The sequence below is a fragment of the Lemur catta genome, chromosome 6 (assembly GCF_020740605.2).
Source record: "Lemur catta isolate mLemCat1 chromosome 6, mLemCat1.pri, whole genome shotgun sequence".
Taxonomy (NCBI): domain Eukaryota; kingdom Metazoa; phylum Chordata; class Mammalia; order Primates; family Lemuridae; genus Lemur; species Lemur catta.
In genome coordinates, this window is record NC_059133.1 from 8912415 (window position 1) to 8935211 (window position 22797).

General features: G+C 56.5%; 1 protein-coding gene across 3 annotated transcripts; it reads left to right on the forward strand.

Annotated features, from left to right (window-relative positions):
• Positions 1-3708: 3708 nt before the first annotated feature.
• On the forward strand, positions 3709-21897 carry SUN2 (Sad1 and UNC84 domain containing 2). Of its 3 annotated transcripts, none has more exons than XM_045552844.1 (18): positions 3709-3809; positions 6861-7008; positions 7792-7976; positions 8138-8275; positions 8702-8797; positions 9148-9241; positions 10226-10296; positions 12480-12604; positions 14673-14927; positions 15367-15444; positions 15916-15959; positions 16515-16680; positions 16955-17176; positions 17489-17573; positions 17928-18043; positions 18159-18326; positions 18617-18709; positions 20203-21897. In XM_045552844.1, exons 2-18 carry the CDS (start codon positions 6887-6889, stop codon positions 20314-20316), a joined length of 2172 nt encoding a protein of 723 aa, XP_045408800.1. In that variant the 5' UTR covers positions 3709-3809; positions 6861-6886; the 3' UTR covers positions 20317-21897. The 3 variants fall into 3 exon arrangements, with proteins under 3 accessions (XP_045408800.1, XP_045408801.1, XP_045408802.1); XM_045552845.1 differs by lacking the exon at positions 3709-3809 and adding an exon at positions 5819-5845; XM_045552846.1 differs by lacking the exons at positions 3709-3809; positions 6861-7008 and adding an exon at positions 7229-7454.
• Positions 21898-22797: the final 900 nt, after the last annotated feature.

Here is a 22797-nt window from a genome sequence, read left to right on the forward strand (position 1 = left end):
ATTTACCCAGGCCAGACACTGTACTAAGGTCCTGTGATGTAGACACATTAATATCATCCCCATTCTACACATGAAGACATCAAGGCTAGAAAAAGTTAAGTGACTTGCCCAGGTTGCTCAGTGTCTGAGTCTCAAGCCTGCTTGCTGGACCACTGATGCAGCAATGTCCCCATGGGAGGTGGAGCAGCTGGTGGGTGTGTCAGAGGCTGAGAGTCAGTTTCCAGGAGGAAAGACCTTCCATAGATATCTGGCAAATCCAGGAATTCTGACCCATGGATCCATGCCCTCCGGGGACCCAGTACCCCCAACCTTCCTTCTGAGCACAGAGCGCATTCAGGACCTTCCTCCTCGCAGGCAGCACGCCCCCGGGCCAGGCACTGTGCTGGGGGCCTCGGTGGCCATGACTGATAATTGGAGCTCACACGTCCTGAGAGCCAGGCATCAGCCTGTCAGATCCTCATGCCACCCTCCGGGCGATGAGCAAATACTATTCCTGTTCCAGAACACAATGTGAGAAGTGCTTCTGCCTCAGGAACGTGGGGGCAGGGAAGCCTCCACTGAAGAAGAGATGTGTGAGTCTGTGGTTGAAAGATTAGTAGAATTTCATCAGGCAGAAAAGGAGCAAAGGGCATCCCAGGCCAAGGCCCAGCCTGAGCAAGGGCTCGGGAGTGGGAGAGGGCTCAGGGTGCAGCCCTGGGGGTGCAAGTGAGGCCTGCAGCAGGTCAGAAGCCACCCCAGGGAGTCGGTGATTGAAGATCTAGAAGCTGCAGTCAGGCAGTTGGTTGATGCGCATTTATTGAGCATTTATTAGGAGGCAGGCACCGTAATAGGTGTCGGGGGACAGAGATGACTAAGGCACAGTCATCCATTAGAGTCTAGGCAAATCTCTGCATGCCTGGGGCTGTCCACCTCAGTCAGGGACCCATGTTCTGTCCCCGACGCCCTCGCTGACCCACTTTGTAACCTGGATCCAGCGCCTCTCTCCCCTCAGACCGGACTTCTTCCATAAAAACAGCTTAACTGCGCTTGTCATTTGGTGATGGGGCTCTTTGAGCTCTCAGGATAAAAGAGTCTGTAAACACAGAGCCGTGTCCCTGGGCTGGGTGGGGCAGAGAGGGAGCCCACATCAGACCCCCAAGAATGCGGAGAAACAGCCCCCCGGGAGTCGAGGGCACCAAGCTCCTCTGAGGTCACCAAGCTCCTCTGAGGTCACCACCCCCTGACAGCTGCCAAGTGTGTTCCCACAGCCAGGAAGCCTGACATGAAAGTCCCCCACCCCCGCCAAGGTCTGCCTGTGATGGTTAAATGACAGACGCCGCCGACACCCTGGCTGCTGACTGATGCTAGCAGGAGGGAGGGAGAAGTGGATGTGGCCTTGGTTGCAGGGAGGTGACTGGAGGCTCTTCCCTCACTCATGTGTTCATTGGACACAAACATACTGAGGAACCACTGTGGACCTGTCACTGTCCAGGGTCCATGGGGGAGGCAGACAGGTACATAGCTCATTCCACCTCCACGTGGGGTGTAACAGGGAAACCCTGGTTTCTGGCCGCAGAGAAGCCCACCTGACGTTGACTATGGGTCCAAGACAGACCAGGGGCCCAACCTCCTTCCTTCTCCCCCCAAAGACCACAGGCGACAAAAGCCCTTAGTGACTGAACAGCACTTGAACGTCTTCCATGTTCCTTTATGCACTTGACCTCACATATGAAGAATGAATGGCCAGAGACCCTGGTCGACCTGTCCATGGTCACGGAACCAATCGGTGCGGCAGACAGGACAGGTCTAATTATTCACATTCTTTGGCATGTGGCCACATCACCCCAATCTCAGCCTCCATGGTCGCATTGCCCTCTCTCCTCTCCTGCTCTGCCTCTCTCTTAAAAGGACACGTGTGATTACATTTAGGGCCCACCCTGTTAAGCCAGGATAATCTTCATTTCAAAATCTTGAATCACATCTGCAGAGTCGTTCCAGTTAGGGTGACAGTCACAGATTCCAGGGATTAGTATCTACCACCTGTGGGGGCCATTATTTCACCTACTCCAGGCCCATCAAGGCAGCTCCAGTCAGCAGTGGGCATGAGCCTTGCACACGCTCCTTGCTCCACAAACCAGCACATCCTGGGAAGGGGCCCTGTCTGCCCGGACCCTCGGACAGGAGGGAGGCAGGCTCTGCGAGGGAGGTGCTGGCATGTGTAGACTTCACTAGAGGTGCCTAGGACGGAGTTGGGGAGTTAAGCACCCTGGTGATGAGAGGAACCAAGAGAGGGCCCCTCTCCTACCTGGATGCTGCCCCTAAATCTGATGTAAATTGTCATTTCACTCACAGTCGGCAGATACTCAGACATGAGCCAGGCCCTGTATCAGGCCCTGGAGAGCCAGCCCTTGTCCTTGGGGGAGCTCGCAGTCTAAACCCAGGAACAACACGGACTAGGATGCTGTGACGTTGGTGATGCCCCTCTTTCCAGGTGGGGCAGTGGAGGCCCAGGAAGGGGGACTGTTTTTGTCTGGAGTTGGGCTGCAGCCGACTTAGCATAAGGGCTTTGCATTTCCTCCTGTACCTGCCTCAGTGATTTTGTCATTTGTCTTGTTTCCTCTTGGCACTTTAAAAGTGCGACACTCTTTCATCTTCCTTCAGAAGAGTTTGCACAGGAAGTGACTCCTGGCACGCTGTGCACTTGCTGCATCTGCGCAGTCGCCGGTGGGGAGCAGGACCCCTGAGCACTCCTTCCAAGGAGTAAGGCAGAATAAGTAGCCAGTCCTGCCTTCTCTCAGCAAAATTTATAGCAGGCTCCCTCCTTAAAACAAGGAGCTGCCATGGAACTTGCATACTCTGTAAGGAGTGGGAAGGGGCAGAGCTTTGTACGTGTCTAGAATCCCCAAACTAACCCTAAATTGGAAAGAACATGGGTTTGGATACGGACAGAATCTTCTAATCTCACTTTGTCTTTCTAACCGTGTGGCTTTAAGCAAATCGCTTAAACCCCCTATGAACCTGTTTCCTTGTCTGTAAAATGGGTGTAGAGATGGCTGGCTCCGAGGACAATCACGCAAGTGCCTGGGGTTTAGCAAGCCTTCAACAAACGTTACCCAGAGCACACTGAGGGCTACCACTGGGGATGGGCTCCCCCCTTCCTCTCAGGCCATCTCAGGGAGGCGGTGCCCCTAGTCACCCAATGCCTTTAAGGCCCTGGCGCCCGGCCTTGTTGAGCCAGCCTGCGGGGCACGCGTGGGGGCGCTCGGAGCGGTCCGGAGTGTTTTGCTCCATCAGACCGGGAGCTCAGTGTGCAGTCAGGCCCGGCCGAGCCCGGACCCCAATACAGGCACCAGTGGGGTCCCACCACGGCCAAGGGGTCGCAGCCCGCCCCGCGTTTCCCATGCGCGGACTGCAAGGCTGGGCGAGCCAGGCAGCCAGGCCCACGCGGGGGGCGGAGCGAGCCGGGGGCCTTTGTGTTCAAACCGGCCAATGGGCGGCGGCGGTGGGCGGTGACGGCCGGCGGGGCATGGCCAATGGGCTGCGGTCTGTCAGCGTTGACTGACAGGCGCACACATACACACTCGGCCACGCGAGCGCCACCGGGCCCCACTCGCGCAGAGCGGGCCTCGGCTGGTCGCATTGTCTGCCAGCCCCGCGTCGTCCCGCGTCGCCGCTCCCCGCGCGCCCGCGCGCTCCGGGCCCGGCCCGGCCGCCGCCTCGGTCCTGCGCTCAGCGCCGCCTGCGGGATCCCGACGCGGGAAGGGGGCGCGCCCAGGCGGCGCGGCGGGCCTCGGACGCCCCGGCCCCGCACGGAGCAGCCGCGGCAGCAGGTAACTGCGGGCGGGCGCGCGGGGCGAGGGTGGTGGGCCTGCCTCCCCCCGGTCCCTGGCCCGGCCTGACCCCGGGGTCACCGTCGGGCCGCCCCGGCCGGGGCCGAGCTGCCAGGCCTGCTTCTTCCTCTCCGGGCCAAGCTGGGCCGGGCTCCAGCCCCCGCCCGGCGCACGCCCCTGGGCCGGTCGGGAAGGGCCAGCGCCGTGCCAAGGCCGGCCGCCTGACTCACCTCCCGGCCGGGCCCGCCCCTAGGGCTGGCCGCCCCACTGGTCAGCCGGGAGGGCGGTGTCTGCAGGCGGTACTTCCCTGGGCAGCCTCCCGGGAGGAGGGGACCAAAGACTCAACTGCCCCAAACCGGCCCAGGGCAGTGCCTACGGTTTTTGTGCCAGACGGGCAGTTTCCAGGGACAGGCAGTTCCCTGCCGCTGCCGCCGCCTGTCAGAACTCTGGGACAGGAGGAAGGCCCATTTCGCTGCTCAGTTCTAAAACAAAACAAAACAAAGCAAATGGGGGGGCGGGGTGTGACTTAGAGCGAGAGCCAGGAAGGCGAGCTTTCGCTGACAATTTTTGCAGGTTCAACCTTGCTGAGTGTGTGTGTGTTGGGGGGGGGGGGGTGGCGGTGTAGCACCCGGAGCGTTTGGCAGCTCCCACAAGGGCTGTAGTGTGACTGTGCCCGGGGAGTGAAAATGTCACGAGGAAGATGCCCAAGATCTAGGTTAAATCAGAAAGACTGATGGATACTGCATATATGTTTGTGATGGGGACAAGAGGGATGGAATTGAGAAAAGGTAGTTCAGCTCAGAAGTGGGGAAGGATGTTTTGTTTGAGGGTTTCCTGACCGATTGTGTGAGTGTGGGAGGAGGTCTGTTCTGGTATGCAAAAGATTTGAGTTCCTAGAGGCTCACCTCTTGTTTTGGAGAATGGGGCCTCCACCTTTTTCATTTTGTGAAACCCAGACTCAATGGGAAACTGTTTTGTGATACCAGGACCCTGCAGTAAAGACTAAGAGGCCTGTCTGGGAGTTCTGGGAGGGTGGAAGCAGGTGCTGACAGCTTTCAGCACCCCCCACCACCTCTGGCAGAATATTTAGATTCTTACCGGCAGCAACTTGGGTGCCTTGTAAACATGTTGCCTCTTTCCTGCCAGTGCAAAGGCTTCATCTACTTCAGCAGGGCAGGGGTTAAGAGGAAGAGCCCTGTGTGGGCATCTGGAGCTTTGGGCGGGGGAGGGCAGTTGTGGGGGTGGGGTTACCTTATAAGGAGTGGAATATAGACAAGGACCCAGGCCAACTTTCTGCTTTGGCTACTATCAACTGGTCCCTTTACCAACACAGTACAAACCAGGGAGGGATGCCAGATGGGCACCCTACCTGGGAAGATGCCAATAAGGCCAAGACATGAGGCTGCTTGTTTTTCAGAAGAGGACTTTCTAGCTGGACTAACCAGACCTTCTGGTTTCCGTAGTCTGGGTTGGGATGTGTTAGTCTATGCCCACCACGCAACCCAGAGAACTAGTAATTTAATTATCAACCAGGAATATTAGAAGTGATAAAAAGTCACAAGTACTAGGAACTCTTGAGTGGGTTTTACATAGTGATTTTGTAATACAGGACACCAAAGAAGATTTTGAATTTGGGTTGCTGGAGCTGAAAGGGTTATTAGTCTTCGTGTCAGAGAATGCCATCTTTGGCCAGATCTTTTCATTTTGGCTTCCTTTATCCTCATTATCAATTCTAGAGTCTTGATTTCTGCCCCATGTGGTGGTTGGGACTGACTGTAATCCCACACTGTGCCCCACCTCCCTTTTTTTTTTAATCTTAAAGTAATTTTTTTTATTTCTACATATTATGGGGGTACAAATGTTTAGGTTACGTATGTTGCCCTTGCCCCAAGTGTGTCCATCCCCAAGACGGTGCGCATCGCACTCATTATGTATGTATATACCCATCCCCTCCTCCACCCTCCCATCTGCCCGACACCTGATAAATGTTATTCCTATATTGCTCTTAGGTGTTGATCAGTGAAACTAATTTGATGGTGAGTACATGTGGTGCTTATTTTTCCATTCTTGGGGTACTTCACTTAGTAGAATGGGTTCCACCTCCCTGTTTCATTAGTTTGCTAACACACACTTGTGTAATGACTCTGTAGACAGCCTCGTTCTGAGCGTATGTGGCACTGGCAAAGACTCTAATTGGGGAGACACAACACATTCCTGAAACAACTTGAAAACTTTATGGCCAAGTAGAAAGACCTGGGCCCTGCAGCCTGTCAGATCGGAGGTCAAACCCTGGCTCCTGGCTCTGTCACTTGCAGGCCGGGCAAGTGCCCATCATCTCAGCACCTAGGTTCCTCCCTTGGAGCTTGAAGTGGTGACACCTGCCTTGCTTGTAAGGATCAGAAATGGGGTGCACAAAGTGCCTGGCATCTAGTAGGCATTTAACCGAATGTTTTGTCGTCATCATCCTATCAAGATGTTGCAGCACTATGTGCACAGAGGGGACATAGAATACAAGCACCGTCAGAACGTAGGCGGGGTGTACTGGGGAAAGGTTTTCTGGAGTCAGGGTTCAACTGGGGCGCTGAAACAACGAGGACAGGAGAGGCAAGCACATGTTGTGTAAGGGAAACAGCTAGAGTGGGATTGGACCCAGCTCTAGGGAGAGGGCAGGCAGGGCGGGGATCAAAGGCATTTGGGCGCCTATCGTGGGCTGGATTCTCTGCTGCTTGTCAGAGATTGAGGAAGGCCCAGTTCTGGCTCACACAAAGCTGGGCACCAAGGAGGATAAAGACGAGGAAACTGAAAATTAGAAAACCCTGTGGAAAGCGCCCTGGAAGAGGCTCCACGATCACTAAATGAGGCCGGGCGTGGACGGCAGCTGGGTGTGCGGCCGCGAGAAGCCTCATAAATCCCCACCCCACGGCCTCTCAGGGCCGTCTGCACAGAGCGCGAGGGCTGTGAGGCAATGCCTCTGTCTCTCCTCCTCCTCGGAGGACCTGGGGACAGCCCCAAGCCCACTTATCCTTCTCTCTCTCCTAAAACTCTCCTCAGGGGAAGGGTCCACATCCCACCTCATCATGTCCCGAAGAAGCCAGCGCCTTACACGCTATTCCCAGGGTGACGATGATGGCAGCAGCAGCAGTGGAGGGAGCTCGGTCACCGGGAGCCAGAGCACCCTGTTTAAAGACAGTCCTCTCAGGTAGGGACGCGAGGGAGCGCCACAGCCCCTGTCCATCCCACTGCCCCACAGAGCAGGTGACTTCCTGTTGTGACCTTCATGTCCAGCCAAGGGGTTCTGCCTTTCTTCACTTCCGTGGGGATGCCAGGCCCCAGCGCCCCTTCCTCTCGCCGTCCCGTGAGGCAGCGCCGCTGCCCTGAGCACTAGAGGACAGGAAGTGGGCAGAGGCAGCTCAGGCGTCAGCCAGGCCGGAAACCCCGAAGCTGCAAGCTGGGCTCACAGGAACCCCTTCTGCTCTGGTGCGGCCTGTCACTCTGACCGTCCTTCCTGGAGCCACGCCCGCGTGTGTCACCACCTGTCGGGCCTCCACAGCTGGCCAGCGCCACAGCTGAGGAGGGGACCAAGTCTTCAGGGCCCTGGCCTGGTTGCCCTGCCCCTGGCGGGCGTGAGGCCCAGATTCCAGGCCGGTGAGGTTGGGTTGGCTCTAGGCGGCCAGGTCGGGCTTGGCGAGCTGTTCAGTGGGCTGTAAAAATTACTACGCCACTAAGAAGCATGGGAAGAAACTGGCTTTGAAGTTAGAGACCTGGGTTGGAATCCTGGCTCCATCCCTAACTCCTGACCTTGCCTATCTGCTTGTGGGATTCCCAGATAAGGGGAGCGGAGGAAGTGCCTGCGTTGGGGACAGGGGGGAGATGGGAGCTTTAGTTGCCTAGCAACAGGGCCAACCCACGCCCCAGCAGGGCTCCAGTGTTCCGGGCTGGGCTCACCTCCCTGCTCCTGCCCCGGCCCGCGGTTGTCCCACAGGACCTTGAAGAGGAAATCCAGCAACATGAAGCGGCTGTCCCCGGCGCCACAGCTGGGCCCCTCCTCTGACGCCCACACCTCGTACTACAGCGAGTCCATGGTCCGGGAGTCCTACATAGGCAGCCCCCGCGCCGCGTCCCTGGCCCGGAGCGCCCTCGACGACCTCCACAGCGACCCCTACTGGAGTGAGCGTGGGATCTCTCTCCCCGCCTTTGCGTCCTATGTTCCTGGGAGTGTCCCCGGGGGTCCTCTGGAATACCCTGCTCCTCAGAGCGCCCCTCTGCCCAGGCCCAACTTTTCAGAGGCTCTTGGAGCTCAGAAGGGCCCCTCGTTCATCCTGGCACAGGTGAGGACCTGCGGGTGAGAAGGAGGAGAGGCACAGGTGGCACCGAGAGCAGCAAGGTCAATGGGCTCGCCGAGAGCAAGGTCTCCGAGGACTTCCTCGGCTCTTCCTCCGGCTACTCCTCCGAGGATGACTACATGGGTAGGCGATGCTTCCTCCCTGCCCGAGCAGGACCTGTGGCTGGGGGAGGGGGCACCCTGGGAGCTTGAAAGAGGAAGGTGGGTGGCGGGCACTCGGGCGCCCAGCCTGCACCTCTGCCGGGGCCTGTGGTGGCCTCTGCACCCTGGGCTGTGACTGCTGCTCACATCTCTGCCTGCCTCGCCCCCACTGGCCTGAGTGGGCAACCCGTGGCCAGCACTGTCACCTGGAGCTCATTTCCAGCACTTTAATGTGGGCTTCACACATAGCAGGTGGTCAGTAGTCCTCTGTGAAATGCAAGACTGACCCCTTAGGTCATGTGTGGTTTCAGTTCACAGAAGACAGTGAAAGGAGGAGAGACGGTCCCCACATCACAAGGCTTGAAAGAGACGACAAACTGAGCTGGTTTCCTTTCTTCTTTCGCTACAGGCTACTCGGACACAGACCAGCAGAGTTCGGGTTCGAGGTTAAGGAGTGCCGTCTCACAGGCAGGCTCCTTTTTCTGGATGGTGGTCACTTCTCCAGGTGGGTGCTGGCTAAGCTGTGCTCAGTTCCTTCCATTCTCTGCAGCTGAGCATGCAGCCCATACAGAGAGACTGTAGGACCATCCGGGAAAGTGCATTCTAGAATAGTCACTGGGAGCCCAGAGCCTGGAGAACACCCTGACTTGGAAAGGCAGAAGCAGCTGCAGAACAGGACAGAGGGCGTGGGCAGAGTGGGCAGGTGGGACCAGAGGGACTGGGTCACTGTCGGACAGGACACAGGCACATGGCCAGTGGGTGTCAGGGTGGGGGCAGGGAGGACCACAGATGGGTTGAGAGAGCAGTGCTCCAATCCATGATGTGACGCCTCAGCCTTCACGGTCACTTTCTCAGGCCGGCTCTTCGGACTTCTCTACTGGTGGTTTGGCACCACCTGGTACCGCCTGACGACGGCTGCCTCCCTCCTTGACGTCTTCGTTTTAACCAGGTGAGCGAGACTCCAGCCTTGACAATGAATCAGAAAGCCCTGGGCCAGAAGGGACTGACAAAGTGTCCCAGCCTGGAGTGGTCGTTTCTTAAAGGCTCTTCCCCGTTCACCTGGAGCTGTTGTCAGCGAGCACGGAGCGGCCTCTGCAGAGCCCACCTCTCCCGACAGGGAGGGGCTCAGAGTCAGCGTTTGCTCCCCAAATCCATGCCTTCGGGGCGGTGTTCTGGAATATGGGCTCTTGTTTCTTCTTAGACACTTCCCACTAAATGCCACCCCAACCCAGCCATTTCGGATTCTCAAATAAGGGGTGGCTTTCCTCCTGCCTGGTTAGGCCAGTAGGCTCCAGCCGTGAAGTGGGGTTTCCCAGAAAGTCATCTTCGCTCTTGGGCCTGGGACAGTCTAGACCCTCAGAGTCCCCCGCATGGTCAGAAGCCACAGAGAGGTGCTGCCTGAGGATGCTGCAGGTTACTTCTCCAAGGCCCTAACCAGCAGAACCTCCTGGTTCTGGGAAGATACCCCGGGCAGAGGGAAGGAGACTGAAGTGGGAAGTCAGGGTCCTTCTGGCCATAATCTGGGTCTGGGTGGGTGGTGCTTCCGCTGAGAAGAGGGGCAAGGACAGATTTGTGTCTCCAAAAAAGAGTTCCGTTGTTCTTCTAAAAGAAAATACTGTTTGTCTGAGGAGTTACTTTGTTTTTCTATATTTGCTTACTTAGAGGACCTCTCTGTATAAAAATTTTGGGTTTTTCAAAGACCACACTATTTATTTTTAATAACATCAACAAAATTCACAAAGTTGTCCCCCTCACTCCAAGGCCTGCAGGTAAGGCTCTGAAGTGTCCTGTCCGGCCTAGCACGATAGGCTCAAGGGTTGCCCCTAGCTCTACTTCGGGTCAGGAAAAAACCTCCAGGGACTCCCTGGGGAACAGAGAGGCCTGGGGCCCCCATTCACGTCTCTGCTCCGTCTTGCCGTCCCTCGGGCTCCAGGCGCTTCTCGTCCCTGAAGACATTCCTCCGGTTCCTGCTGCTGCTGCTGCTTCTAACCTGTCTGACGTACGGTGAGCCTGGGGCGGGCATCAGGGGACAGCCAGAGGGGTGGGAGCAGAATGTGGCAGGCGCTGGCACCCAGCAGAGATGTGCACAGCAGATGGGTGGTGACCCTTGGCAGACAGGGAAGGAAGCAGGATGCGGAGTGGGGACAGACTGAACCTGGGCAGGGCCTGAGCCCCAGGCGCTGGGCCTGCCTTCCATGGCTGTCCTTGCCTGGGTCCTGTCCTGACTGAGGCGGCCCTTGCTCAGGGGAGGGTGTCCTGGGAGCAAAAGGGGAAATGCCCCAATCTACTGATCTTGCCCTAAACTAGGCAGCCACACAATGCCGCAGGGCCTCTCTGGAACATCCATTGTGCTACCCTGGGCAGGAAAACACCCTAGCACAGCAGCGTGTGGGTAAAAAGCAGGGAGGGACACTGATCCCATCGTTCTTTGCAGTCATTCTCCCTCCATAGGCTGTGTGTGAGTGGATTATTTTTACAAGATCAGGTTAAATCTTTAGTTGTCTCTAAGGTAAAAACAATAAAGTAGGCCGGGCGTGGTGGCTCATGGTTGTAATCCTAGCACTTTTGGAGGCAAAGATGGGAGGATCACTTGCGTCCAGGAGTTTGAGACCAGCCTGAGCAAGAACGAGACCCCATCTCTAACAAAAATAGAAAAATTATCCGGGCATGGTGTCATGTGGCTGTTGTAGTACCAGCTGCTCAGGAGCCTGAGGCAGGAGGATAGCTTGAGCCCAGGAGTTTGAGGTTGCTACGAGCTGTGATGATGCCACTGCACTCTAGCTCGGGTGACAGAGTGAGACTGTGTCTCAAAACAAAACAAAACAAAACAAAAAAACCCAGTTAAGTAGTAAAGAGAAATAAGTGCCTCTTTTATACCAATAGCGTCATTTGCCAGCTGCATGGTTCCAGTTCCCAGCACAGACATGTTTATAGAGACATTTTGTGTTCAACGTTTCTTTTGACAACTTCTCCGGTTTCACAGTGTCACGAGAGTTGCCTATCTGGGGGGCTCCAGGCTCAATTTTAATGATTGAACCAATTTATAATTACAGATCATGCTTTTTCTTTTTAGAGGGTTGATTTTATAGGTCTAGCATCTATTCAACTTGTATATCTTTTATTAATAACTGGGTAGAGCATTTTTCCAAACAGTTTCCTTTTCGTGTTTCCTGTTATAAAAACAGCTTGTTCATATCCAGTGGAAACCGGGCATCGCCCCTAAGATAATAATGATCCTTTATAACTGCATAGCATTTTATCCAGAAAGCACTTTCCCAGGCATTACAAGTTTAATTTGGCTTCACTGTGCCCCTGTAGGGTTGGTAGAGCCAATGTCATGAACACGTCACATGGAGATGTGGGTGGGGAGAACTGAGTGACCTGCTCAGGGAGAGCTTGAGTGAGGGCCATGTTCACGCCACGCTCCAAGCCCAGTGAGCCCCTGCGTCCCCTTGTACCTGGTGATGGCTGATGCTTGAGTGGCGAGCATGGGGTCTCGCCAGGATTGTGAACCCTCAGCCAATATGTCTTCAGGTTCTCTCCTCTCCCCCTTGCCTCCCACCCTGGCCACAGAGCTCAAGAAGAAACAGGTCACAAACAGATGGCCCCTAAAGCAAGATCTAAGTGTCCCTGTGTGGCTGCAGCTTGGTGCTCTCGTTCTGGGGCCGCACGCAGCCTCTCTTAGAGGGGAGGCACATTCTGTTGCAGAGATCCTCAGCCCTGCAGCCCATTAGGGCCACGTGGGAAGCGTTTAAAACCCTCCTATGCAGGGGCCCCAGCCCAGGCCAATTAACTGCTCTCTACAGGGCCAGGAGCTGGTTGTTTGAAAGCTCTGCAGGTGATGCTGATGTACAGCCAGGGCTGAGAACCACCACCGGGGCCTCTGGCTTCCACCCCTGGGCCATCCCTCACTCATTAAAGCTGTTTTCTCCCAGTTGTGCCGCGTACAGAGATGAAGGATTGGGCGGGGGTGGGGAGCGAGGATGCGTATGCTCTGAGATTGTCAGGTGGAAGTTGCCGCCTCAGAGAACAATGGGCACCTGTATCCCTTGCTTGCCTCTGGCAGAGCCGCTCCCATGGGCGAGGCAGGCTGCAGTGACCGGCAGAGATGAGGGTGCCGCCCTCTCTGGTGTGTGCCTCCTACTGGAGGCCCCGGTCCGGGTAACCAGCCTCTCCCCTGTGCACAGGTGCCTGGTATTTCTACCCCTATGGACTGCAGACATTGCACCCAGCTGTGGTTTCCTGGTGGGCAGCGAAGGACAGCAGGCGGCAGCACGAGGGCTGGGACTCCAGAGACTCACCGCATTTCCAGGTACAGGTGTCTTAGGGTGGGAGGCTCCCAAGAGATTAACAACAATCACGATGGTGAACGTGGCAGACGCTCCCTCAGCCGGCCTGACACCTACACACAAAGCTGAGGGATGCCATCCCAGCTAGGATGTCCGTTTCATTCACTGTTTGGGGTGCAGGTGTCTGGGGAGTTGGTTGCCTGCACTTAAATATGACTCAAAACTGTGTCCAAAAATGAGTCGCCATCCTAAGAATCACGGAAAACAAAAGGAAAAGGAATCTGACGAATGGTCTCGTGCACTCTGTTCCTTTTCAATACAGTTTCCCAGACATTTACTGAGCACCTCCTGTGAGTAAGGCGATATCCTGCTCAGGTATCTCTTACCGCTAATAAACCACCCCCAAAATCAGTGGCTTAAAACTACAAAGCATTTGATTAGCTTATTAATCTGTGGGTCATCTGGGTGGCCCTTCTGCTCTGAGGAAGGAAGGACCAGCAATCTTGGCCAGGCTCCCTCATGCGTGTGTGTGTGTATGTGCATGCGCGTGTGCACACATGCACGCACAGTTGGCTGATGAGTCAGCTGAGGGCCGGCTGATGTAGGCCCTTGCCTGGGACAGCTGTACTCCACGTGCACCTTTGTCACCCAGCAGGCTAGCCCGGGCTTGTGCTCATAGCACCCAGGCAGGGTTCCAAGAGAGAACCAGGGCAGGGCAGACCTTTTGAGGCCTTGACCGAGAACCAGCGCACTGTCCCTTCTGCCTCATTCTGTTGGCTGAAGCGTATTGCAGAGCCAGTCCAGATGCAAGGAGGGGGAAATAAACTCCACCGCTCAACGGGTGTGGACAGAGGGAGGAGTGAGGGACACTGGCCATGTTTGTAATCTGCCAGAGTCTAAAGATGGGTCGCGCCCAGGCTGTGCCCTCCGGGAGCCGCAGGCAGCACAACCAGCAGTGTGTGCACAGGTCCTGCTGCCGACAGAAACTGGAAACTCTTCATCCTCTGATCATAGGTGTTTGAACTGCGCTTGCATCTCACTGAATTTAATTTGGCATCACATTTTTAACTATCTTTTTTTGTGGATATTACTTTCTTGACCATGATCTTATTATTTCATAAAATAATGGTATCTTTCATCTATGACTTTTCTGTTTTTAATCATCAATGACACTAAATCTAATTCAATTTCAGAACCACCTTTTCTGTAAAAGAGGGGGAGCAATAAATGAATACATCTTGTATTTGCTTACATTTGCATAAAGACACTAATGGAAACTGTTGCCTGGTCTGGGAGAGACAGTGTGAGTGCACTGGGTGGGTGGGGCAGAGGTTAGGAGCGTGACTTTTTGTTGTGTGTTTATGCACTTTTTGAGTCATATAAAGGTATTGCCTGTTTAAAAAAGGGAAATTCTAAAAGTCAGAAACTCTGCCACTCAGCAGCTGCCTGCCTTTAATTGACAGCTGACAGGCTATGTTTTATAATTTCTCTTGGCAAAGATTTTGTTGTTAAGCCAACTAGCTTCTCAAATTCTTGACACACTATCAAAGGCCACCCTCAGGTCCAAACGACTTTTATTCCATCTTCTCTTTAATATCCAGTTAAAGAGGAAAAAGAAAATGTTTTCAAATTATTTTATCTTCTAGCTATAGTTACCTGCGGAAGGAGTGAAAGCTGTCGGCAGTTGCTCTCTCGCACCTGTAGGAGGAGGGGTGGGGGTGGCTTGAGCCCAGCAGGTCACCCAGCCTCCTGCGGCCACCCTGCAGCTTCCCCAGTCCTCTTCTTGGACTGTCCCTGCACTCAGACCCTCTCCCCTGCCCACCTTCACTGCTCCTGGGGCATCAGACACCCACACCGTGGCCTCAGGGACCCTCCTCTGCGTCCGACCTTGGACAGGGCACGCCCAGCTCAGAGCTCGGCATTCCCCAGCCCACGCACTCCAGCTGCCTGGCCCGGCGTGTGTGCGTACTGTGGAATGCCTCCAGGATCTTCTCCCTTTCTTTCCCTGTCAGCTGTATCAGAGTGGTCTTCGGCAAGCGCTGCCATCTGAGTGTCCCTCACCCCTGTGGCTCTCTCTCCCTACCCTGCCAGGCTGAGCAGCACATTCTGTCCCGGGTGCACTCTCTGGAGCGACGTCTGGAAGCTCTTGCTGCTGAATTTTCCTCCAACTGGCAGAAGGAGACCCTGCGGCTGGAACGCTTGGAGCTGCGGCAGGGGACTGCCAGCCAGGGAGGCAGTGGTGGCCTGAGCCATGAGGACACCCTGGCACTGCTGGAGGGGCTAGTGAGCCGCCGCGAGGCTGCCCTGAAGGAGGACTTGCGCAGGGACGCGGCTTCCCGCATGCAGGTGGGGGCAGAGTGCCTCAGGGTGGGAGCTGAGTGTCGTGTGTGGGTGACACCCATGGGAACGCACGGCTGTTGGCAGGTGGGGCGGAGGGCAGAGAGAGAGCAGATGTCATTTGGGATCGGAGAGCTCTGCCATTTGGCAGTTACTCCCCTCGCTAAGCCTCAGTTTCCTCCTCTTTAAAATGGAGACTATCAGGTCTCCCTGGGCTCCCAGTTGTGAGATGTGCGATCGCCAGACCCCGGCACGGCGCCCGCTGCACTGAGCATGCGCAGCAGATGAAGCGGGAGTCTTGCATGCTTCAGGGACGCGCTGGAACATAAAGGCCCAGAACTGAAGCTTTGAAAGCAAACAAAGCTTGAATTCTAACTATGCCACTTCCTAGCCGTAAGGGCCCTCCAAGCTCAACTCTGATTTTCGCCCCACTCTTCATGTCTAATAGGAAGAACTGGCCACCCTGCGAGCAGAACATCAGCAAGACGCAGAAGATCTCTTCAAGAAGATCGTCCAAGCCTCCCAGGTCGGTGGGCTTGGGATACTCAGGGGCTGCGATGGGGTCCTTGATCCAATCCAACATGTTCTTGGACTGAGAGAAACACTGCAGCCCCCTTGGCCCTTTGGAAGGGGCTGCTTAGATGTTGAGTGGGGAGGGGTGTGCGGTCCCCAGCTTCTGGGCTTGACCCGGGCCAGCCTCAGCTGGAACGCTCTGCAGGCACGTCCTGGGATGTGTTGGGGGTGGAGCAGCCTACTGTGCCGGGCATGTGCATGCTGAACGAATGGCTGATGGACAAATCCCTGAGTGTATCAGACATGGGGCGAACCTCTCATAAGGACTTTGACCAGGGGACCAGTTTGATTTTTGCTACAGAGGCCAGGAGACCCCAGGGCAGGGACGTGGTTAAGCAAAGATTCTGACAGAGCAGATCCAACTCTGGGAGACAGATTTCTGAGCTTGGTAATTTTTGTGTTTGTCCCTTCTTCCTGCTCACAGGAGTCTGAGGCTCGTATGCATCAGCTGAAGTCAGAGTGGCAAAGGTAATGGGTGCCGCCAGCTGGCCTAGCCTGCTCTTCCCCAACTTCCCCGCCGAGCCCCAGAGCAAAGTTCTGATCCTGTTGCCAAGCAGAGAGGCGATGACGGAAACTTAGCTCAGGACCCCGGCTAGAGCTTGTCCTTGAGGTGTCCAGGAGGTTGGCAGGGTTGCTGAGGCCGGAGGCAGGCACATGTAGGACTGGGATTCATTTGTAGACACACTGTCTTTTCTTACAGCCTCATGCGGCTGCCTTCTCATGCCCCAGATGTCCGTACCTGTCAAGAACATGAGAGGCAGAGGCAGAGGAAACACTGGCTTTGAGCTTAGGAAGGGCACAGGATCAGAATTAGCTCCTTGGGACAGGCAAGCCGGTTCCTAGGCACCTGTGCTGTGTTCTACAGACAGACTCTGCAGGGGAGGCCGTGCCCTCTCGCGTTCACGATGGGTGGTGGGCACACGCCCTTGTAACAGGGGCCAGCTGGGGGGTCTTCTTTCTTCCTCAGCATGGCCTCACAGCCGACAAGAGATCCAAGGCTTACTCTTCTCTCTCTGGGTCTAGGATGACCCAGGAGTCCTTCCGGGAGAGCTCCGTGAAGAAGCTGGGGCGGCTGGAGGACCAGCTGGCGGGCCTGCGGCAGGAGCTGGCAGCCCTGACCCTGAAGCAGAGCTCAGTGGCGGATGAAGTGGGCCTGCTGCCTCAGCAGATCCAGGCTGTGCGGGATGACGTGAGTGGGAACACCCTCTCCTCTGAGCCCATGTACCCTGGGGGTCTGTACAGCAGGTGCCTCTGCCCCACGTGTTGGTTCTCCTTGTTGGGTGTTCTTCCTGTCTTTCTATCCATACCCGTGGGGGTTGCTCATAAATCTTTCCTCCAGTGGCTCCCTCCTTCCCTAACCCTGCTGCCAAGCCGAGCACCGTGCTGCCCTGAGCCCTGGCCCTGCCATAGCAGCTCCTGCTGTCCCTGGAACCTCCCGGGTGACACCCTTTTTTGGTCCCCAGGTGGAATCTCAGTTTCCTGCCTGGATCAGTCAGTTCCTCCTCCGAGGAGGGGGAACCCGCACTGGACTCCTTCAGAGAGAGGAGATGCAAGCTCAGCTGCAAGAGCTGGAGAGCAAGATCCTCGCCCACGTTGCACAGATGCAGGGCAAGTCAGCCAGAGAGGCTGCAGCCTCCCTGGGACTGACGCTGCAAAAGGAAGGCGTGATCGGGGTGACAGAGGAGGTGAGGACCACATGCCACCCCCTCCCACACACACGCATGCATGCACGCACATGGCTCTTCTCCCTGGGAGCTGTAGACCTGGATAGTCCCATGCTGCCAGCTCCTTGGTATCCTCCGTGACAGAAGTGCCTCGCAGGAGCCCTGTGTGCTTTGGGGCTGGTGTGGGTGGGTGGACATACACCCGTCTCTGCCTGGATGCCAGCACAGTGCAGGCATAGGAGGGTCAGTCCTTACGTCCCTGGCCCATGGCAGTGGGGTGCAGGTGGACAAGTCTTCTCCCCGCTGCAACCTGCCTCGGCACCCGTGTTTCAGCAGGTGCACCGCATCGTGAAGCAAGCCCTGCAGCGCTACAGCGAGGACCGCATCGGGATGGTGGACTATGCCCTGGAATCAGGAGGTATGTGGGCCACGTTTCTCGTTTCGCCTTGTCCTGGTCCCTGCAGTGGCTGGTCACCTGGCATCTGCTGGGCCGGCTGAGGTGCTAAGCAAGCAAGGCTTGGGGGCAGCAGAAACCCGACCTGGAATTTGCAACACAGGCCAGCAGCAGTGCAGGGGAGTTGGTATCCCCAGTACCATCCTAGGCTGGGGGAGAGGCTACGGTGACAGCACCTCTGGGGGTCTGGGTTAGGACTAAAGACAAGGCCTGGGGCATCTGCCTCCATCCTCAGCAAGGAGAAGGGCAATGCCTGAGTGGGTTGTCGGGGTCCTTGTTCCCTGAGGGAGCCCACCCTGCCCTCCTTTCCCATCCCAGGGGCCAGCGTTATCAGCACCCGATGCTCCGAGACCTACGAGACCAAGACGGCCCTCCTCAGCCTGTTCGGCATCCCCCTGTGGTACCACTCCCAGTCACCCCGGGTCATCCTCCAGGTGGGCACCCAGTGAGGACAGCGGCGGGGCTCTGAGCGCACTGGGGACAGTCCCGCCCTGGGTCAGGGAGAGCTGGATGCGGGCCCTGCCTTGATGTGACTTTCTGCCCCTCCAGCCAGATGTGCATCCCGGCAACTGCTGGGCCTTCCAGGGGCCCCAGGGCTTTGCTGTGGTCCGCCTTTCTGCCCGCATCCGCCCCACGGCTGTCACCTTAGAGCATGTGCCCAAGGCCTTGTCGCCCAACAGCACCATCTCCAGCGCCCCCAAGGACTTTGCCATCTTTGTGAGTATCCACTCATGGGAGACTGGAGGGGCTGCAGGAAGATCCTGTGGGTCTCTCCTTGGCTGGGAGGGAGGGAGGGGATTTGGAAGAGGTGGAGCCAGAGTGGGAGAAGGCACTTCAGGCCCACTTATCTCAGGCTTCGGAGGGAGAAACCAAGGCATGAGAGTTCAGTGACTCCTCAACAGGCCACCTTGGTGCCTGACCTGCAGGGTGGGGAGAGTGTTTCTCCCTGTTCCGAACCTACCCCTCCGCCATGCCTCTCCCCTCTATCCCTCTGCTCTCTGTTCCAGGGATTTGATGAAGACCTGCAGCAGGAGGGGACACTTCTTGGCAAGTTCACCTACGATCAGGATGGCGAGCCCATTCAGACATTTCACTTTCAGGTACAGGCTCTGTTGTGCTAGTGGGGGCGGCACACTCAGCTCCCCACACGGGCAGCAGATGTTTCCCTAGCACTTACTCTGCCAGGCACGGGGTTCAGAGAGGGAAGACACAGCCCCTGCCTTCCCCTCCCCAAGCTCAAGATACAGAACCAGAGGCAACATCCAAATGTGGTGTAAGATGCACCCTGTAGACATCAGCACAGGGGTGTGGACACTTTCCAGAAGGGCAGCACCGGGGAAGCTTCCTGGAATAGGGCCCCAAAGAGGGGAGTTTCATGAGAGGGTTGGGGTTGCCAGGAACGGAAGGCTGTGAGGGGCATTCTGGCAGGAGCCACCAGCCACAACCTCAGGCAGTGCATGGGACTGAAACTTAAGTGGGCGTCAGAGCTCCTAGGCCCGAGTTAGAAATGCAGATTCCTGGTCTCCAGCCGAGAAGCTGATTCTGTAGGGCTGATGGGACCCAAGAGCCTGCATTTGAACAAACCACCCAGATGGATCTGAGGCAGGCGGCCAAGCCCCACCCCAGGGGAGTCCTGGCGTGAGGAACTGGGTGGGGTTGGGGGCACCTTGAGAGGTAGGCAAGAGCTAATGGCAGGAATTTCAGTCCTCGGGGCTGTAGGGGTGGCACCGCTGTGCTATAGATGACAATATGATGTGCATTCTGGTAAGGTCACTGTGACCATGTATAAGCGGTGGATTGGAGGACAAGCCTGGAGCCAGGGAGACCTCTCAGGAGGTGGTTGCAGGGAAGCCAGCCAGAACTGATGAGGTCCAAAGGGGATGCTGGGAGTGAGGACGGAGACACAGCGGGAGGGGCCTGTACGTCAGGTGGGACGGGAGCAGGACTGGCCGAGTTTGAGGCACCTGGGGGACAGTCCAGCAGAGCTGCTGGGGTCTAGATGTAAAGACTGAGTTATCAGCTCCAAGGTGATAACTGAGCCGGGGGAGGGGAGAAGATGGGAGGCTGTATCAGAAAGGCCAGGAGGAGAAGGGATGAGCAGGAGCTCGCTAGGCCTGTGGCATCTGTCGAGTGAGAGTTGCTGCAAACGCTGGCTCAAACACAGGCACGATGAGCATAAGGGACAGGGGCCTGATGGGCACTTGAGAAAGAAAAGAAGAAAGTGTGTGTTATCAACAACCATCAAACCCTCTGTGAAGGTGGTTGTATCCGTGGATAATGATAAAACAGCCACTATGAATGAATTCATCCCAGTTTTGCATGAATTGTGCTTGTCCTCAGTACCAAGACCATTTTCACTTGCCCCAAGGGCCTGGCCTTAGCACAGGCTCATGGGTAGGTGGCCTCACAGGAGCACTGAAGCCCCTGAGGCTCCTTGGCCCACTGGCTGGAAACTGCTCCGGAGACTGAAGACAGGGCTTTTGAAGCCCGGTTTTCTCCAGAGCTGGGAGGAATGGGGAGCCCTCTGCCCCAGGCAAGGCCGTCTCCCCTGCCCACCTTCTGTCAGCTCTTAACCCCTTTCTTCTCTACCCAGGCCCCTGAGATGGCCACGTACCAGGTGGTGGAGCTGCGGATCCTGACTAACTGGGGCCACCCCGAGTACACCTGCATCTACCGCTTCAGGGTGCACGGGGAGCCTGCCCACTAGCCCTGCTTTCTCGTGCCTGCCGCCGGCCACCTGGGAGTGGGTGAGCAGCACCCACTGCTTCCCACACACGCTTGATCAGCACTCTGACTTCCGGGAGCAAGAGCCAGGAGCTCTGGCCACATGGAGACAAGAAGGCACGGGCAGCTCGAGGTGGCCAGCAGGCTCAGGTGGCTCCTTTCCCTCTTCCTTCTGCTCAGGCAGTGCAGAGTGGCGTCCCCTTCCCCCTGGGAGCGTGTACATATGTAGCATATCGTGGGGGATGGGGAGGGGGGAGATGAGCCCTGACTGCCCTTGCCCAGAGTGGGGGCTGCACGCAGGAGCTGCTGTGGGGAGGTGTGTGGAGGAAGCAGGTGCCAAAGCTGTGGGAGGGGTGAGCCGCCCCCTCCCCTGGCAGGGAAGTGAGACGCTCTGGGAGGAAGGCTCTCAGCACAGGGCAGGATGGGACTGTCCCCAGGCAGGAAGTGCCTGGTGTAGGGCTTCTAGGCTCTTATAGCAAGACTAGTGCCATCATCCTAGGGAAGCCTGAACCACAGGGTCCCTGAGGAACTTCTATAGAAGCCTGTTGCTTGTCCCAGGTAGAAATGGGCCATGGGGCTTCCTGCACCCTAGAGGGGCCTGGCTCTTGCGAGCCTCTGAAGGCTGCTGCCTGTGTGGCTCTGAGGGCCTGGGCCAGCCCTGCAGGCTTCTCTGCTAAGGGGAGTAGTTGCTTTTTTCTCTCCTGATGCTGGAGCAAAGGCCTACTCTACTCCCCCTTCCTGCTAGGGCCCACCAGCACCTCAGAGCACGCTTTCCACATTCTCCCAGGGTGTGGGGAACCCAGACCTGTCTTTGGGGCCGCTGGCATCTGGGATTAGCTAGAAGGGAGGAGCAGGGGACTGCCTGGGCTCTCGTGTTGGTCCAGTGACACTGCCAATGGTGGTGTCCAGGGTGTCAGGAGGGCTGTCTGCACTTGCACACCCCCAGCTGGTCAGGCCCTCATGTCAGGGCCCTACCCTCAGGCTACCCACTCGGGCTCTTTCAGCTCTTGCTCAGATCCTGTCTCCTTTCTGGCTTGTTCCCTAAGGGGACAATTGGTAGGGGATGGGGGATGTTCTCTATGGGGACAACTGGTAGGGGATGGCTGGCAGAACTTACCCTGGGTAGGGGAGAGGAGGAGGGAAGGGGCTTTTAGACCCAGCAGGCCCTGCTATGTATATATTTTTCAAGGTCTGTTTTTTAACTGAAAAGCTAAGGGCTTGATTCCTAGCCCCGTTCTGTGGGGCACTGGGTGACACTCAGTTCCTTGTTCCTGGCTGCGGAGAGGGCTTGGGCCTGTGTGGAACAGGCAGGAGGGCTGCTGTGTGGACAGGTGCCCTTTGTTACAGGGTTGGGCCCTGAAGTGGCTCTGGAGCAGGTGGTAGTGGGCAGTAGCTGTTCCTGTCCCTCTATTGCTGGCCCCCGCTTGGCCCCAGGCCCACCCTGCAACAGCCAGGTGGTGTTTTGCGCTCTCCTGTCACAAATGCTGCACTACTGGTTTTTAAGTTTTTTATCTCCAGATTCTAATTTATGCCTATGCAAAAAATAAACAATGCCCAGGATCAATAGAATGTGGTTTTTATGTGGCCACTGCTCTTGGGAAAATGAGGGAATGAAGTCTTGGCCAAAGCGATGTCCCCAAAGATTCCTAGAGTTTAGAGACCAGGACTTGAGCTAAAGCCCAGTTGTGATGGGGAACAGGACCTGAGGCAGGTCTACCCCAGTGTTTCTGGGTCAAGAGTTGGCAGAAGTAGGGTAGCTTTCTTAGCTGTCACCGATACCCCAGCACGGAGGAGGGGCTTCCCGATCAGTGCCAGTGAGCAGAAACAGGAAAAGTTACACACTGACCTACTGACCCTGTCCACCTGGAGTGCAGTGACTCTCTTCCATGGGAATTAGACATTTGCCCCTCACACATGTGGCTGGGCAGGGACAAGGAAGTGGATCCTCTGAACCTCTGGGGGGAAACAGGTCCTGACCTTCCCTGCAAACAGCTCCCCAGGTTTGGTCCAGGGGTGATTCCCTAGTGGACCCTGAAGCCTTTTGTCCTGACCATGGCACCTGGCCCAGAGCTGGTAATTCATCATGGCTGAGAAGATAAGCCATGGCAGGAACCAGTCAGCAGGGACAAACAGCCACAGGAAAGGGGCTGGGAGCAGCACGGATCCAGCCCAGCACCTTTGGGCCCAGGGAAAGAGCTGGTCCTGTGCTCACCTCCCCCACTTCACTGAACACCTGCTCTGTCTCTAGTGCCATTTTCAACAAATGAAACATCCCTGAGAGGCACCAATGAACAAGTCCCTGGAAGCCATCAGAGCCCAGTGCCTCTGCTTGTGCCCACTTCAGCTGGGCACCTGCCCTCCGTCCACATGCAAATCCTAGCACCCCCCTCACGGTATAACCCTCATGCTTCTCCACGGCACTTCCCTCAACCCCAATCAAACCCGTGCTGCCCCTGCACCGTGA

Excerpts from the sequence above, each read along its gene's own strand:
- SUN2 (XM_045552844.1), top strand. The coding sequence starts at position 6,887 with ATGTCCCGAAGAAGCCAGCGCCTTACACGCTATTCCCAGGGTGACGAT. Across the intron at positions 8,798-9,147 it reads GATGGTGGTCACTTCTCCAG|GCCGGCTCTTCGGACTTCTC; the intron begins GTGGGTGCTGGC and ends TCACTTTCTCAG. Across the intron at positions 10,297-12,479 it reads TCTAACCTGTCTGACGTACG|GTGCCTGGTATTTCTACCCC; the intron begins GTGAGCCTGGGG and ends CCCTGTGCACAG.